Below are 19,012 nucleotides of genomic sequence, written 5' to 3' on the forward strand. Positions count from 1 at the left end.
TGACCTCAAATCATCCCATGTTAATTGGCTGACCTCAAGTAACCCCAATGACCTAAAGTAACCCCAAAGTGCTCTGTAGAGAGTGAGTTTGACCTCTAGCAACCCCAAAGATCTATAGTAACCCTAAATGTTAACTCTTTGACCTCAAGTAACCTGACAATGACCTCTAGTAACCTCAATGACCTGTAGTGACCCCAAAGATAACCTGGTTGACCTCAAATAACTTCTAAGTGCTCTGCCCAGAAGAAGTTTGAGCTCTAGTAACCCAAATGATCTAAAGTAACCCAAATGAACTGCAGTAACCCCAAATATGGCCTGGTTGACCTCAAGTAACACCCAATGACCTCTAGCAACCCCAAAGATGAACTGGTTGACCTCAAATAACATCTAAGTGCTCTGCCCTGAAGAAGTTTGACCTCTAGTAACTCAAATGACCTATAGTAACCCCAAATATTAACTGGCTGACCTCAAGTAACCCCTCAATGACCTCTAGTAACCCCCAATGACCTCTAGTAACCCCCAGTATGACCTGGTTGACCTCAAATAATGACCTCAAGTGACCTCAAAGTGCTCTGCACAGACAAGTTTGAACTCTAGTAACCCAAATGACCTAAAGTAACCCCAATGACCTAAAGTAGCCCCAAATATGACCTGGTTGACCTCAAGTAACCCTCCAATGACTTCTAGCAACCCCAAATATTATCTGGTTCACCTCAAATAACCTCAAAGTGCTCTGCCCAGAATAAGTTTGACCTCTAATAACCCAATGATCTACACTAAACCCAAATGTTAATTAATCTAGCCAAAGTAACTCAATGATCCAAAGTAACCATAAAGTACTCTATGGAAAGTGAGTTTGTCCCAGGTAACCACAAATGCTAATTAGTTGACCAAATGACCCAAGAGTTTGCCCTTTCCAGCTCTCTTGGAGCCCCTTAAGGCATTGGAAGGGACTCTAAAGTCTCTCCAGAACCTTCTCCCCTGCAGGTGAACACTCCCAGCTCTCCCAGCCTGGCTCCAGAGGAGAGCTGCTGTTTCCTGAGGGATGTTTGGAGCAGAAGATGCTGGGGGGAGGGATGGCTCAGACCAGAGTCACAAGGCCCCAGGCACCAGCACAGCCAGCCCCCAGCACCAACCACCTGATGGACATGTGCCCTGATCCCACCCAGAACATCCACACAGCATAATCCACTCAATTAACAGGAAAAAAATCAGTGTATTGTTGACCAGAGAGAATGGAAGCCTTTGGCAATTCCCCACCCAACAGTGTTCTGTACTCTCCCCTGCTTCCAGCTGGGCTTGGCTGTGGCACCATGGCACAGCAGTGTGTGACCACCAGTTCCTGAAGCAAAATAAAGCTGGGGATTGCAGCTCCCCAGACTCTTTGGCAGCAACTTTGGAGCTTACATATTTCAGACTTTTTGTGGGGTATTAATAATGGCAGGTGACAACTTGAAGAATGATGAAATGAGGTGTGAGTTGCTCCCTTGATCCAAAAAGCAGTGCTGGTGGCAGACACAAAAGAGCATTTGGACAGCTTCACCTGCCCTTCAAAGTTCCTGTAATGCACAAAAATAGATGTGGGGTAATTACTTTTTCATCTGTATAAAAGACCTGGTTCAGATTTATACTCCCTGAACACTCTCCTTCTCCTCTCCTTACTAATTTCCACTCCTAATATCGCCTAGGTTTGTCAGATTACTGGTTTGTGTGCACAAATAAACACAGAAAATCACTGCAATCATAGACACTCTACAGCAATAGGTAAACAGGGCAAAGATGCTAGTTGTTACTTTTTTTTTTTTTTTTGTATATGTTTTGCATTGATTCTCTTTTTGCAAAATTCAAATATTTGCAGTGAGGCTTTGGCACAGGTGCCCAGAAAAGCTGTGGCTGCCCCTGGATCCCTGGAAATGTCCAAGGCCAGGTTGGATGGGGTTTGGAACAAGCTGGGATAGTGGAAGGTGTCCCTTCCCACAGCAGGGGGTGGAACTGGATGAGCTTTAAGGTCCCTTCCAGCCCAAATCATTCTGTGATTCTAAGACTTGTTTTAAGTGTTTTAAGTCAAGCAGTCTTTAAATATTGAATCAGAGCTCTTATTCTTAAAGACATAATTGCTTTCCCTTGCTTTTATGTATTTAGTCTGAAGCTGCTGATTCTTAAGAGAGTGCACAATAAAGCATGAAAAGATTTTATCTCTCCATAGAATAATTGGTTTAAATCACATCTAACACTTGGTATTTTAGCTTATATTCAGTTAACTCACCCAATCATCAATCACGGAGATTACATACTAGAAATGAGACCCTGAACATGGGAAAAATGCAGATGGCATCTTTTATAAAACATCTACATCTCTCTTTATTCCAATAGCTCTTCAATGGAAAGGTCCCATTTTCAAATGAAAGGTCCCAGAGCTTCCAGTTTGGGATGGGAGCTTGAGTCAATTCCCCTTGGCGACTGAGGGACATACTTCACTTGAAAGAGATGTAAAGATCCAGGTTTGGGTGATTTTTTTCCTCCTATCTCCATCTATAAATAGCAAGTTCAAAATGCAACGTGCTCATCAAAAAGTGAGCCCGGACATGACATTTTTAAATAAAAGAATTTGCAGATTTCCAGCCACTTGTGCTCCCTCCCCTTTGGCAAAGGCTGGTAGAGACTGTCCAAAAAGCACCACACACATACACAAATAGAAGCTCTCCACAGAACCCATCTTTTCCACTCTCCCCTGTGTTTTCAAGAAGCTGCAGTTTTGACTGACAAGCTGTTGAATTTCACAACATGTTCGCAAAATGAAAAAAAGCGCAATCCTCGAGGAGGGATGGAATCCCACCTGCTTAAATTCCTTTTTGAGCTCATTCCATGGCCTGCTCTTCTCTGCTCCAGAGTGTTTCACTCAATACTTGAAAGATGGGGGAAAATAGAATGTGAATGTTTGCCTTTTTCTCCATTAAAAGTTACAAAATTAAAATAGCTTTAGGTCTCCTGAGAGTTCACAGCAATATCCAAAGGATGTGCCAATATCCTTTCAAAGACAAATTTAAGCTTCAGTGTTGGTGCAGGTAAATACCCACATGAAAACAAATGGAACATTTTAAGTTTTAACTTTTCCTTCCTAAGGCTTTTTCTTGCTGTCTCACTAGTAAATATTTTCCTAATCTTCTTTATATAAAACAAGGATTAGAGGAATATTAGTATTCCACTGAACAGAGCATCATTAACAGGAGCTGTTACAAGGCAGGGAAAGTTTAACTCAGCCACAGGATTGGGCTCCTCCTCTCACTTTTTATGGATGATTTTTAATGTCCCTGTTTTGCCATCTATGGAATCACCTCTACTGTACTTCACTTCAGCCTGCTGGATGTGTTTGGGGGATTAATTTATTAAAACAAGGTGAAATTTTGTTTTCTCTACATGTTGGCATCAATTAATAACCAGTGTGAGAGAATTGCTGTGTTATCACGGGAGGGGTGTGGTAAAGAGCAACACTAACTGCTGAGAGAAGGAAAAATGCCTGAAAACAGATGCTGTCCAATAAAAGATAGCCACAAGATAGCTTGGAACAAAACCAAAAAACCCTAATCCAGTCCTCTTCTGATTGGAGGGAGTTAGCTGCACTACAATTTTTCTTTAGTCTGGTTTCAAGCCATGGAAAAAAGAGACTTAGGTGATGTTATTTTGTCTCACATCAGAGGAAGAGTAAGTGTAAGAGTGCCAGCAAGACAGGGAAACAGAAAAAAAAAAGGATATTGGGAAAACTGGATTGGAAATGTAATGTACTTATTTATGTACTAAATATCATAAATACAATATTTACTATATAGAGTCATTGAATTATCAGGGTTGGAAGAGACCTTTAAGAGCATCAAATCCAACCATCAATTCAGCACTGCCACTGAAACTCCTAAACCCCTAAACCTTACATATATAAAATACTTCATATACATTGTAAATTATATATTGTATTATATAAAAACTAATAATGTATACTAGATATTCTATAATTTATATACTATGAGTATAATACATAATATATAATAAAGAGCAATATTCTTATATATAATAATACATGCCAACAAGATACTATTATTAAATATAATATATGAATAATACTTACTTTCATATCTATGTAATATATTTTTATTATTGATACATTATTATTATTATTATTATTATTATTATTATTATTATTATTATTATTATTATTATTATTATTATTATTATTAATCTATACTACATGTTATTTGAATTCCAATACATCATATATAGTATATAATACTATATTGCATTACACTGGATATTGGGAAAAATTTTTTCACCAAAAAGGTAAAACACAAGAGAACAGACTAGGACAGTGTAGAGGGAACAGAACCCAGGGCTTTGACCCAAAGAGAAGAAATCAGGCAGAGGAGAACTTGTTAGAATAGAAAGGCCTGGACCAGCCCCTACCCAAACAGCACAGACTGGCACTTAGCAGACCCAAACACAACCCTACAGAACACAACAGAATGGACTGGAGCAGAAAACACCTGGATGGGCCAGCCAGCCCCACAACCAAAGCCAAAGATGTGCCCCTCCCACCACCCCAAATCACCAAGCACCCCCCAGGCCCTACCTCAGTACAAAGCTTTGCTCCCCCTGTCCACCCCAATGCTGCCAAAGTCCAAGCTGGTGTGGAAACTCTTCTCCCTCTCAACATCCCCTTAAGCCTGACACCTGACTTCCCTCCTCTCCCTCCTGCTGGAGCCTGCTGGGGGAAGGCAGGCTCCTGCTGTCCACCCTTGGATCATGACAGCCCTCTCAGCTTGTCACAATGCCAAGGGGACATGCCACAGGTACACACCACCTTCCTCAATGACAGCAGTCCTTGATGACACCATTCTTCAAACACTTTCCTGCCCTGGCCACCTGAATCACACAGGCTGATGTCATCCATCCTGCTATTGCCAGTACAATGATCATTGCTGGCAGTCCTGCCAGTAGCAAACAAAGGAGAAGCCCCACACCATGCACCAGGAGTGCGTTCTCACCTGTGCCAGGCTCCCTCCTCACCCCCGCGCTCCAGCAACACCAGGGCTCAGCCGACTGCTGGCCAGCTGTGCTGTCAGTGTCAGGCTGATACAGATCTCATCCTCTGAGCATCCTCTGGCAGGCCCTCACTGCTCGTGGTTGTGCTGCTTGGCACCTCAACGGACCAGGAACCAAATACAGCCAGCTCTGCTTCACTGCTACACCACTGGCCGTCTTCTCTTCATCCTCCTCCTCCTCATCAAGCTCTTCAAACTCCTCTTCATCCTCCTTCTCTCCTCTTCTTCATCCTCCTCCTCTCCAAATGCCTCCTTTTCACTCTCCTTCTCTTACTCCTCCTTGTCACCTCACCTTACTGCAAAAAACAGGCACCTACCATAGAGGATGATGCTGGCATTGGTGTTGCCCAGCTTGTTCATGGCCACGCATGTGTAGTTGCCGTAGTCCTTCTCCGAGACGTTGAAGAAGGTCAGTGTGGACAGGCGGCCCTTGCTCTCGATCCGCACTCCCTCCAGCCCGTTCGCTAACCTGCACAGAAACGCGGATAGCGCTGCTGGGAGAACGGGGCTGGGGCTCCAGGATAGATCTTGCCCCTCCCTGGGCACCCCTTTGCTTCTCACCAGCCAACATCACTATACACCCACATGTTCCCCCACTGGATTTGCGCATCCCAGTTTTGAAGACAAACTCTCCCTCCCACTCTCCATCCCGTAACCTAGCCTGACACATGTGTCCCACTGCCATCATCCCTGGGAGAAATGACTCTGGGATTTCCTCAGCCCTTAGATGAGCACCCACCAAAATGAGTTGATCCCAGCCTTTTTCCAAGCACTGTCACCCCCCTCTACCTCCTCACCAAGGCTGTGGCTGTCCCTCCCATCCTCCACCACCCTCTGCAGCCTCTCACCTGGTGTCCTCCTTGAACCACTGAAACTCTGCCACGGGGACGGCCGAAGCCTCGCACTGCAGGATGCCCTTCTGGCCCACCGAGGCACCCGTGTTCTTGGCATTGGAGATGTACGGTGGGTCTGCAGAGACATCGTGCTGTGTCACACTGGCCCATGTGCACCCACCCCCCACCATTCCCCTGTGCCCTGCACTCACAGTTGACGGTAACTTTGACTTTCCGCACGTCTGGGACGGCCACGTCATTGACGGCGCTGCATTCGTACTCCCCGGACTGCTCCCGTGTGATGCCTGTGATCTCCAGGTACTCGTCCTCACTCACAAAGGTCTGCCCTGGGGGATGTATTGAACGTGTGGCACCATCACTCATGGAACCAACACCAGGAACTTCCCTGTGCCCCTGTCCCAACACCCTCTTCCTGGGCATCTGGCATCCCCTTCACCCAGGAAGCCCTTGACAAGCATCCTCAGCCCCATCCCAGGTCACACCAAAATGTCAGCACTCTGACTGTGAGACACCGTAATGCCACCCTGACTGCCTCTATGGGGACAACCAGGCATCCAATACAGGCCAGGATGGCCCCTCCTGAGACCCAAGAAGTTCATCCACTAAGGAAGGGCTCACCTTTCCCAGAGAGGTGCCGCCACGTCACGGTGGGCTCTGGTCTCCCAAAGGCCAGGCACATGAGGGTCACGCTGCTGCCCTCATTCACGGTGATGTCCGACGAGATGTTGACAATCTGGGGGGGCACTGCAAGACATAAAGGCCACCAAAGACACCATCAACACACCAGCTTGCCAGGCACAGCCTTGAGACCTGTCCCATCGTGTGACACTGGTGTCCACTCCATTGCCCTGTCCAGTCAGCAATGCCACATCTCCAAACCAGTATCTTGGACTGGAGCCAATCATGGATATGAGGTGTGGAGGGGTCCACTCACTCTGCCAGACCCCCCACTCCACGTCCGAGACCCCGATAACCAGCTCTCGTTATGGCCTGAGACAAGGCTCATATTTTAGCATATTTATTAAAGCTGTTTAAATTACTGAGCGTCTGCTCCTTCAATACCAGCCGGGGTGATTTATATTACTCTATCCCCAGATACTCCATCTAATAAATAACTTGGCAATCTCCGTACCCATAAATATCCCTGGCCATGGCAAAAAGCAATTAAAGCTCACTTGCCGATGCTGCTTCCTGGTGCTCTGGGCTGTTGGACACAACCCCCTAAAGGGTCTGCACCCCAGGGAGTAAATGAGGCCATATGTAACAACCCTCCCCAAATGAAACACCATACCTACAATGCCAGAAAAGATGCTCTGTTCCCCATCCCCAAGCACACAACATGCTGGTCAAGTGGCATCAGATGCCCAACTCTTGCACACAGGGCTCTCCCACAGTGCTGGGCTTCCACGATAATCCCAGTGAAAACCACTGTAGCAAACACTAGCACTGCCTGAAAGGGAAAGTGGGGCTGTCTGGCTCTCCTTGCACCCCAGGGAAGCTTTGCTCACATCCCAGGGAGGTTCTCCTCTCTCCTGGTGCAGGAGAGGCAGCACTGCAGGATGAGCCATGGCAAAGATGCGGCGCGGGCTCTGCAGCCCTATGGGTTCTGCAAAGCAGTAAATTTCCCAGCAACTTGACACATTAATATAGAAGTACAGTCTGTTATAGCAGAGGGAGATTGTCTGAGTCCTTCAGGGGAAAGCAGCAATCCAAAAATGAAAAGTGTGTGCCGGCAACTGCTGGAAAACGTAGTTAACGCTCGGAGCAGAACCAGCCAACTCCGACAGCGCAGCCACAATGAGCTCCAGGACGGCTGCAAATGGCCTTTCCTCACTCAGACAAGATGACACTAATCCATATTACCAGCATCCTTGCACCTCTCCCCTCCAGTAATAGCACCTCAAACTGGTACCAGAAACATCTGAAAACTACAACAACATCCAGGACAAGGCTTCCCACAACTGGACATTTTTCATCTGCTCATGAGCCTGCACACCAGCCCTCCACGTGAGCAATTTTGGTCTGAGATGACATCACACTCGTTAGTGGATGCTGAGACCTTGGGATGCCACCCCTGCTCCAGATGGCAGCCTGTCCCTTCTTTGTGTGCTTTTGCCTGCAGATGCTGGACTAGAGTGACGTTATGTGATGCACAGCATCAGCAAAATCACAGTTATTGTTCTATCCTCACCCTCTCAGCCACTTCCAGTTCAAGGCTGAGTTCTTTTTCCAGTCCCCTGAGTCCCAAACCACAAGTACAAAATGAGATGCAGAAACTGGTGCTCTGGGCACAGATGTGAGCCTGTCCCTCTCCTGGGCACAGAAATACTTTCATTCCTGTGGAAAAAATTACCATTACCCATAACCACTACAGTCCCAGTGCTCCCATTCAGAAAACCCCAAGCCACACAAACCCACACACATCAGCCTGAAAGCCCTTCCCTTAGCAAAGGATGCTAACACAGACATGCCAGCAGTCTCACAGTGGGGAACTGCATTTCCTGAACATCCAGACACCAGGGGAAGCACGGCCATGCTTCCACTGCCCACCCTAATGCAATCAGGAATGCCCCTGTGAGCTGGCAGGGACATGCAGTGGAGGGATACCCTTGGACAGCACGGGGACCCCACGGGCAGTTCGATACCCATGACTGCAATCGTTGCCTATGAGGTTACCAGGACTTGGAGAAGGACATCAAAGGACCTTGATTACATTTTTAAAGATCCCACTGACTGCGCTGTCAAGGATAGTATCTCAAGGACATGCTGGTTTGCCATGGGAAGATTTAATCCTATGGGAGCAACGGGTGGGAACTGGGGCCACTTAGGGATGCAGGCAGAACAAGTTTGGTGGCAAACATGACTGTGTGAATTAAACCAGCCTGCAGCCACACCCTGTCAATACCATGAGATGGGGATGGCCAAGACATGGCTGCCCTGACAAGCACATCCCACTAAAGCTGCCTTTTGTCAGAGTGGTGACAGGATTGGTACTGGGTGTGGAGTCCAAAGGCTCTCTGATGCCCCTTTACCTGCTGATGGCATCCTTTCCCTGAATTACCTTTGGTTCTCTACATTTCCCTCCCTCTGCCCTACACAGCTGCAGTGAGAAAAATACAGCAGAACACCAACTCTATCTCCTTTTATCCATACTCCTTCCTTGCAGAAGCCTACGACTACAAACAAATTGAATAGAGAATAAATCCTGAGGAAGCAACGAGTAGCACGGTCTCACTGGAGTGACGAGCGGTGCTCAGAGGGTTTCGTCAGCCCTACGTAATATTAATCACAGGGAAGTTAATGCATAAGGTTTGGTAAGCCAAAAAATACATTTGCACTGTAATTTCTTGTATGTTCGCAAAGCCGGTGAGAGAAATTGAATGTGAAAGTGATGCCACTAAATTCAAGAACAATAAGCCCGTGATTTATCTCCTTGCTTTACTACTTGAGACCTGCACTGCCTGATGCGCCAATCCACACTCCCCATGGGGCACGTGCCAGTGCCTGCCACCATCTGTGGGGACTGTGAGGTGCCATCCCTCCCCTCACCTCCCAGACTGGGCCCTGTGGGGCTATCCATGGGGATTGTGAATTGCCATCCCTCCCCTCACCTCCCAGACTGGGCCCTGTGGGGCTATCCATGGGGATTGTGAGGTGCCATCCCTCCCCTCACCTCCCAGACTGGGCCCTGTGGGGCTATCCATGGAGATTGTGAGGTGCCATCCCTCCCCTCACCTCCCAGACTGGGCCCTGTGGGGCTGGCCATGGGGTTACACCTTGGTGATGCTGCCACATCCTGTGATGCTCCATGCATTCAGGATATCTATGGGACTCTCCCCAATATGTTCCATCCTGCCATCTCCTCCGGGCAACCATTATGGCTTTGCACTTGTTGTCCCATCTAGGGGGCAAAAGCAATGGGAAAGCTCGGATATGGCACCAGACACCAAGTGTGAGGAGGGATGGTCACTGCTGGCAGGGACGCTTCTTCCCTGCTAAGCCGCGCGGGGAAAAAGCAGCACCTCAGGAATCGCGGTGTGATCAGTGGCTGCACATGACGCTGACGCACACGGCCGTGTGCAGGCTGACTCATCCCCGGCCGCTCGGAGCGCCGGTCCCTACCGGAGCCACTCGCCGCCGTGGCCCCGGATTATTTTTAGCCGTCAGATCATTACTGCTGCACGCCTCGGAGCGGAGAGCCTGCATGAGCACAGTGGCTGACACATGCAACTGATGTCCCTCCTCCACATCATTAGCTCCTAATCCATTAAAAGAGATCTCTTCCTACACCGCTGATAACATATGGATAACTATGGGGTCTTCAAACCACCAGGCAAAGCCACTTGTCCACCTCTCTTGGGGAACAGGTCCCCATAGGGACAGCAGAGTGGGACATCTCATCTTTAGAGCTCTGAAGCTCCATGGACACTGTCACACCTACAGCACACTGTGCTTCTGCCCTGGCATCTGACTTTCCATCCCCTCTCACACACCTCCTATTTTGGGGAGATGCAGCATTTATGCAGCTCCCTCACCTCTCCAGCTGCAGCGTCCAGCTGTATCCTGTGACAGGTGATGCTGTCACCAGCAGGGAGAGGGATTGTCACCCTAGCAGGGGTCGGATGCCTGCAGATGACACTGCCTCCCTTCCCAGCACCCCAGCTGCCTATAGCCCCAGGCATCTCCAGCTCTGCACAAGCCTCCCCGGCACAGGCAGGATGGGGCTGTCAGAGGTGTCACTGTGCAAGGTCTCATTAGAGTACCGAAGTCAGCACAAAGGAGGCAAATATGCTGAAAGCTCACATTTTGCCTGTGCTTTCCATCTCCTTCACTGATGAGAAGCACAGCAGGGTGGCACAGGGGCCTCCTCCAGTCCCCGTGCGTCTGCTGAAGGCACCAGCAATATGAGACCTTCCCTGGAACAGCTCGTGTTTGGGGCTAAGGCCCTTAAATGGGGCACCTGAGAGCCAGCTCCTGGCTGGCTGGCTCTCTCCAACTCAGGGTTGAGGAGGTACAGGGTACAGGGTACAGGGTACAGGGTACAGGGTACAGGAGATACTTGCAAGGACACACAGAGTAACCCTGTGCAAATGCACCTCAATGTTCCCACAGGGGAAGTGGCTGGGGCAAGGAAGTGGCATCGAGAGTTTTAACAACATGTTGCTTCTTGGCAGCAATTATGATCATCTCTGATCGAACTGTTCTGTGACAGCCCAGTCTGAGAGGCTCATCTGAGCTGATTTTATTGAGATAATGGATTAAGCACTTCTAAAAGCTCCAGTTTGGTCAACAAAATGATTTTTTTTTGTTCAAATTTCCCTGCTAAGCGAGCTGTGTGTCATGGCCTCACTTTTTCTACAGGCACACCATTTCAGTAATATCTTCCTTTTCCCCTTGCTTGAGTCTTCAACACCCTCTTTGCATAGCCTTCCCGAAGTAAAACACTCTCTGTGGGATCCTTTTACAGGAAGGAACAGCAAAAATGAAATACAGGCACCGAGCACCCTTTGCCAGGCAGAGTCACCCAACTGTTCGCAGTGCATCCTTTTTCTCCGTTTCCATGTTGAGACAGGGAAAGCAATAAAACTGAAACTCACAGTGTTATACCTACTGTGTAACCACCTGTCAGTAAATTTATGAACAATTAGGAAGTGAGAGTGCTTCCCAGGGAGCTATTTGTGCGCGAGCTAAAACGTTCTTTCTGTTCGGAAATATAATGGGGAAACAACTTCACCAGTTCTCCCTCCTCTTCCCCAGTTTTGTTTTTTTGCAGTAATTAATCATCTGTTGCTGCTGGTCCCTGTGGCATGTTGTGATGGCTCATTTTCACCAGTTTCAGGCAGCTTTAGACTGGGAGCCCAAGGATGAACCCCATCTTGTCCCTTTCCCATTCTCCCATCCGGATTTTGGGTTAGCACATCATGGCAGGCACTTAAGGACAGTGCTGCTCCTGCCTGGGCAGTGTGTGCTGTTTTCTGCCTGCCAGTCTGACTTTTCTCCTTCTAGACCTTCCCCCTCTCCCTGCCCTCACTCCTTCATTACTCTCTTATTTCTCCCCTTTGCTGCCTCCTGCCCTTTTGATGCTTTTCTGTGTGTGCACATTTCCTTCTCTCTTTCCTTTGTTCTAGTTTCTCTGGGCTTTTTTTCTCATCCTTTGTTTTTGTTTTTGTTTCCTCCCCCCCCCCCACCCCCTAATTGCTTCCTTCTCCAAGCTTTGCTATTCCTTTCAAATTTTCTCTGGGCTGCTTTGTCTTTGAATCCACTGCCACATTGCTCCTGCATCACCTTCATTTGGCCATATGCACTCTCTTGCCCATCCTCTGCCTCTTCAGGGAGGAAGGAATTTTGAGATAGGGGTCTGGCTGCAACTTTCTATCAAACCTTTTCCCTTTGGAGAAAAATATCTCAATGGGAGTGGCTTGGGGGCTGGGGGTAGCCCTCTGAGAGCCTTAAGGAGCCAGTTGTTACCAAAAGGGAAAAATAAAAGACTCAGTTTGGTTTTGAAACACACACAGAGAAGCTACATCTGCACTGGTGCTGCTTTGAGAGGTGGCAAGTGAGACACAGGACCAGGACAGCATCCCTAGGTGCATTTGGATAACACACAATCACACAACCACACCCTGTAAACGAAGAACATGATCCTTCCAAACCTGTCCTGGTTCCCAAGGTGAGGAAAGCAGCAAACACCAAGATAGGAAATGAATTGTGCCAACCAGAAACAAAAGAAACAATGCCATCAGCTGGGAGAGGCTTCAATATGGTGTTTAGGATTAAGGCAGTACAGGGAAGAGTTCTCTAAATTAATCAGAATCAGAGGACATCTGAGAAATACTAACGACCACTGTTAGGTAGGGATGGCCAGTACCAATGTTCACCAGCAAAATCTTCACCTGAAGGGATCCCAAGCTCACAGCCTCCACCAAAACACTGGCCCTGAGCTCCACACTTTGGACTGAAGTACACTCTGAAGCAGCCCAAGCCATATCACACTCCCCCCACCAAAAACCATCCTGCAGCATGATGACATTGAGGTCTCCTGGCCCCTCCTCACAAGCTTGCACCTCCCAGGAGCTCTCCCTCTCCCCCTTTTTGAGAGGTGGCCTTTGTATGCTCACCCCAAAGGCAGGAGGGCTCACCAAGGTCCACCCCACTTCAACTCCACTCCAGTCTTTATGACAAGAGGAGGATGGGGTGGCTCATTTTCTACTTATATGAGCTTAAATGCCTGTTCTCTCTGCATCCCAAAATCTCCCCAAACACACCAGTGTGCCATAAGCACCATGTATGTCTCTGAAAGCATCCATCCCTTCATCACGAGGCAGCTCCTGACAAAAAGAGGAAAAGGGAGACCAAAAAAATGCTCTGGCTTCCTGCCATCTACGCTCTTATAAACCCTGTTAACGGCTGTTGCAATGAACCAATGCAAGAGACATATTAATAGTGCTACTAAGAGACACATTTACTGTTGACGGCGATTCCCTGGCAGATTTATCGCTGGGTTGCTGGGAGGGAAGGCTGGGCCCCTCAGTAGCACAATTAAAACCCAATTCAACATGGGCACAAAGAATCAATACTCTCTCTGGCCAACTTATAGTTTTGCAAAATACAAATAGAAATTAATTGACCTGAATATAGTTGCTAACTGGTCATTACTGCTTGTTTTCCATCCTGCTGGCACAGGGAGGCCAACAAACAGAGGACAGACCTAAACTTTAGTTTTTAAGGCCAGAAACAGGGCATTGCTCCCATCCATGTAAAGTGTGTGCTCTGCTTGCAGTAACAGCCAGGACCAAATCTATCTTTGGAAAATCATTTATTTCCTCTCAGTGCTGAGCGAAGGACTGTGCGTTGTTCACCCTCACAGAAAGCACAATTTAGCCACCAAGGAACTGCAGTGGAGCTCTATGATAGAATGGCTTGGGTTAGAAGTGATCTTAAAGATCATCTTGTTCCACCCCCCTGCTATGGGCAGGGACACCTTCCACTATCCCAGGTTACTTGAAACCCTGTCAAACCGGACTTTGAACAGTCCCAAGGATGGGGCAGCCACAACTTCTTTGGGAAACCTATGCCAGGGCCTCACTACCCTCACAGGAAGGAATTTCTTCTTTACATCAAACCTAAATTTCTTCTTTCAGTTTGAATCCTCTTAACTACAATTTCTGATGAAGAGTCAGGACTACCTTGTAGGCTCCTTCAGATACTGGATGGCTGCTATGGCATTTCCATACAAACTTCTCTTCCTCAGGCTGAAACAGGAACAGAGCACAGGAGGATTTACCTCTCTCATCACCCCCATCAAAGGCTCCTACAGATGGATTTTCTCAGCTGGGCAAACTGTATGGTTTGAGCTTAACATGTTGAAAGGGAAGTATAGACACTGCTCAGCATGGACCACTTGACCTGTGCCTGCACCCCCAGTTCCTCTCATGCTTCCCTCCAGCAGTGCAGAAGTGACACTGCTGAGAGCCACAGTCATCGCTGCAGTGGGAGCAATTCAACAGGACTTGCTCACACCCGGAAAAAAACTTTCCTCAGCACAGTTAGGAATGCCTCACCACCGGACCATCACTCTGGACACAAACTCTTTGTCACCTCCACCTGCCCATGCCTGGCAAGTGTCTGCATCACCCTGAAAAAGGAGTGAGAGCAGCGGGTGCTGAGCATCGCAGCCAGTTCACCTGATTTCATTAGGTGCGAAGCACTCAGATACTTCACCGGTGTTGACTGGATGGATTAGAATGATTAGAGAGCAGACAGGATAAACAGATTAAAGCTCGAAGATGGACAGCTCGCACACAACTCAAAAAGGAGGAAAGGGACAGCTCTGAACAAGGGGATGGAGGGATGCTTCCAGTGCATCTCTGCTCCCCTCCTCCCGAGGTGAGCACTCCCCTTCTTCACCACAGCCTGGTGCACACAATCTGGGGCTTCCCAATACACTCCCACAACCACCAGGCAGGAAAACCTGTTGGATAGGTACCCACAATCAACCCCTGCCTCTAGCCAATGAAAAGGGTACATAAATACATACATAACTCTGTTGGGGGCTTCTCAGAGATGTGTCGAGGTTGAGAAAGTTTTCAGATTTGCTCATTGCAAAATCAATACCCATCAGCTGTTTGAAATTAAAGGAAAGATTAGGTCCTGGTTTTATACACGCTTTATTGTATTCCAAGAGCTTTCTACTCAGCCAAATAAATCTTCTTTAAGAGGATTAGGAAACTTTCATTATCTTTATCTAACCTGAACTAACACTAACTCTGAAAAATTAATCTAGAGACCGGACAAAAGCCAGTAGCTAGTGCAACGCCACAAGAATCCAGAGGCAGCACCCATCGGGGTGTTACTGGCCCCTCTGATTTGCCAGCACCTGGATCCCCCCATCAGAACAGCCTCAGGACATTGTTTTGCAGCCCAACAGCATCTGCCATATTAATGCACTTGCCTATGAAGCCCTGTGCCAAGAGCCCTTCATGGCCCACAGTGACTATGACCCCTCTCCCAAACCCATGGAGCCTTGTGCTGTTGGGATCTGCTCCTCCTCTGTGCCTGGTGGTACATAGCTTTTGGCTCTCCTGAAGCATCTTTGAATGTGTGCTTGAGCACCTTACTATTGAATCCCTGTTGGAGCAAGCTGAGCATCATGGTTCCAAGGAGTGGAGACAGGTCAAATTCACAGCAGGGGACGGGCAAAGGGCGAATAAAGAGCTCAGCAGCCCCATTGCCAGTTCTCAGGTGTCCTCTGCCCCATGTGATGACTATACAACACGGCAGGGCTGAGACAATGCACATTCATCTCCTCCCTGGCACGGTGGGCACTTGCCCACATCACTGTTCCCATGCCATGCAATCTCTGAAGAAACTCCAACTCCAACTCCACTACCAAGAGGGCCTCCCAACCCTTTCCAAGCCCAGGCAGCCTTCCAGATCAAACCATCCAGCAACAGCATGAGGCATGTTCAGACCTACCTTGCACGATGAGATGGACGCGTGAAGTCTTGGGGTGATTGTCTGTCTGCACGGAGCAGGTGTAGGGGCCCTCATCGTATATGTCCACGTTGTGTATCTTGATGCTGTACTGGGTCTTGGTGTTGGACAGGATGACCACACGGTTGTCTATAGACCACTTGTCATTGCCGGCATACAGGATGGTGCTGCGGTTCAGCCATGCTACCCGCGTGACCCGGTCATCCACAGTACACCTGGAGGGGACACACAGAGGGTCACAAGCTGGAACAGGACACACGCAGAGCATCCCAGGTCCCAAAAAGGGACAGGAGCAGGATGGAGATGCTGCATGCCGTGGCTGTGCTCCCTGCTTCCACATTCCCCACGTGAGATTTCATATAAACAGTGGGTTCACCAGAAATAAAACCTCCCTTTTCTTTTACGCACAACTGGGGAACCACAGACAAAATTCCCATTGTTTGACCTCTGCAAGCCAGGCAAACCATCTCTATTCCCCCTCTCTCCCACCTCCACAGCCCCCCTTGCCTTCGCTGTGCACTGAGAATTCCAGATGAAGCTGTAAAATGTGCTGACAGTTCAGCTTGTCGGCATGGCCCTCGAGCCATCCCTGGGGTGATAAACACCCCCACTGCTGGGGACAGGGGCCACAGCACATGCACAGGGCGAGGGGAAGAAGAGAAACAGCCGGAGACAGCCAAGCCAGCACACAGGGAAGGGAAGGGAACATTTGGATAAGCAGCTGTAAATCCTACAAGTGCCTTGAAAACACAACACGGTCGTTTCCATTATTTATTTCCTGCCTGGCTCCCACCCTCCCCACTCTGAGACGTGCAGGAGCTCAGCAGCTCCGGTCCACAGCGCTGAGTTACACTTGGCAAAGAATGGGATGGGGGGGAAGGGAATTAAAATGTTCCTGGAAAACATGGCTTTTTCATGCTCTTCGATAGATTCTTCTCCATCTATTTACTTCTGGCCATCTCTGCTGCCACCATGGTATCTGCAGCAAAAGCTCTGAGCATTTGGTTAAATTAAGAGCCCAGCATCTCTTGGGAGCTTCACCTTGGCCACCTGAGGACCAAGCTAGGGAAGCTTTCTCTTGGCATGAAAAAAAAAACAGGAAAATCAAGCTAGACGTGAGCTGGTGCAGGCAGTGGCAGACCTGCTTTGTGCAGCCAGGATCATAGGAAAAGGCACCTACAGTCAATCAAGAAACTCATGTGAGTCCCTCTCCACACGCCTGTAAATTCAGAGGGGCTGGGAGGCTGTTCCCATCCTCGTTCCCATTGCAGTGCCTCTCCTGCTCAGGCTCCGAGGGTGTTATATGCCTCCCTTGCTGAGATTGCAGAGCGTCACCTCGATCGAGATTATTAATCGGGCGCAGGGAAGGGGCGATACTTGGCATGTTTGAGGGTCCCCCCGGGTGCTCGGTTCAGAGGAATGAGCCATATATTCTGCTGCAAACAAGTAATTTTCCCCTTGCAGGAGCTGTACGTCTCTGCCAGCCACATCACGTACGGACGCCAGGAAAGACGGATGGTCCTCCACACCTGCCACGGCACCGCCAGCACGAGGGGAGCCTGCCTGGTGTCAGACATGCCCTGGTGCCAGCTCGGCTCTGCCGGACCAAGGCAGCCTCGTGCCGGCAGACAGCATTGTCCTTGTCGGGAAGCCGAGCCCTCTCTTCCTTCAAATTAACTGGGGGAGAGCTAAGCACAGCCGAGTTAAGTTCGGCCCTGGGGGATTCCAGTCTAGTGGACTATTACTGCTGTCTCACTTCATTATAATGAATAATAAAGAGATACTTACACACGGCTTCTGTAAATTATTCATTGCGTGCACTGAAAAATCAGGGCAGCAATATGTAAAACAGACAACTTGCATGTCTGCGCTCATATAAATATCCAGACTACAGCCCTGCGAGGTACTCTCGGGTCCCCTCATTAGGGGTGAAGCACAAGGACTCGGGTTTGAAGTGACAGCGATGAGACGCTCGTGCTGGCGCTGAGTACGCTCAAATGTTGCCGCCCAGCTTTGGCTGATGCATATGGCATGTGCTTCCTGAGGGTATCTGGGGCTGGTCCAGGACACCTGAGAACTGGGGTGTGGTTCATTCTGCATTTACAGCTCAGAGCTGCACCTGCACAAGCACCCAGGGATGCCCCAGGTGGAGGCTCTCACAGGAGGGAGGGCAAGGACAGCATCACCCTCCCTTGTCCGTGGTGCTGGTGAGTAGTACTGCCCACAAAACTACTTGGAATGAGACCTGTGTAACAAACCCATGCCAAGAGCAAGGAGGCAAAGGCTCCTCCTTCCCACCATCCCTCCAGCCCACTCTTCAGTAACTGCCACTAAATAGCTAATTTAGGACCAAGACCCTTCGGCTTTGTGCAGCATCATGCTCCTCTCCACAGGAGTCCAGACTGTTCCCTGCAGCTACAGACAACCAGATCAACCACTCTCCTTAAAAAAATCAGCCCTCCTGCACCACCTCAGATCATGTAAGAACCATCACCAGCAAAAAAGCCCCATCCATCAGCTGGCACAGAGCACATGGCATTCCTGGAGGCACCTTTTCAGCTAACCTCACCTTCCCACCACCAGTTTTCATGCCCAGGCAACTGGCACTACAAAGAGAATGCCAACAGATACCCTGGCACAAGGAGCACCTCATCTGCTTCTTTACCTGTCTGGGAAAGTGATCTCCATTAGCTGCTAAGCTGACAGCACTTGCTTGTCTGCTGAGCCTCTTTGCTCCCCATTTCCAATTGACCAGGATTATGATAATGTCTCCAGTAAGCAAACAGGTAAAGAGACTTCTGCAAAGTGTTTAGATAAAGCAGACAAGCTCTGACAAAGCTGGATAATAAAGCAGGCCAGGAGGTTTTCCCTTGAAGGGATCTAATTAAAACCAAAGACAAACTCCCATTAACAGTTTCCTGAAGGCACCGTATCCATCTCCAGAAACTGCCTTACGAGTCCAGAAGGGACAAAAGACAATAAAGCGTCTGTCACATGGGAGGGAAATAAACTTATCCTGGCTCTGCAGTTCACCTGGAAAAAGCACATCAGCAAGGCAGGGGGAATATCTCGGGA

At 48.6% G+C, this 19,012-nt stretch overlaps 1 protein-coding gene across 3 annotated transcripts in view; it reads right to left on the reverse strand.

The window, feature by feature from the left end:
• LOC130262553 (opioid-binding protein/cell adhesion molecule homolog) overlaps positions 1 to 19,012 on the reverse strand; it is a 297,077-nt gene that overhangs the window by 8,939 nt on the left and 269,126 nt on the right. For all 3 annotated transcript variants that reach the window (XM_056509792.1, XM_056509789.1, XM_056509791.1), the window contains 5 exons: positions 15,920 to 16,152; positions 6,563 to 6,688; positions 6,136 to 6,270; positions 5,939 to 6,059; positions 5,408 to 5,559 (listed from right to left, as the gene is read on the reverse strand). In XM_056509792.1, coding sequence (XP_056365767.1) covers positions 5,408 to 5,559; positions 5,939 to 6,059; positions 6,136 to 6,270; positions 6,563 to 6,688; positions 15,920 to 16,152 — 767 coding nt within the window. The remainder of the gene's footprint in view (positions 1 to 5,407; positions 5,560 to 5,938; positions 6,060 to 6,135; positions 6,271 to 6,562; positions 6,689 to 15,919; positions 16,153 to 19,012) is intronic.

Source organism: Oenanthe melanoleuca, chromosome 24 (assembly GCF_029582105.1).
Source record: "Oenanthe melanoleuca isolate GR-GAL-2019-014 chromosome 24, OMel1.0, whole genome shotgun sequence".
Lineage (NCBI taxonomy): Eukaryota > Metazoa > Chordata > Aves > Passeriformes > Muscicapidae > Oenanthe > Oenanthe melanoleuca.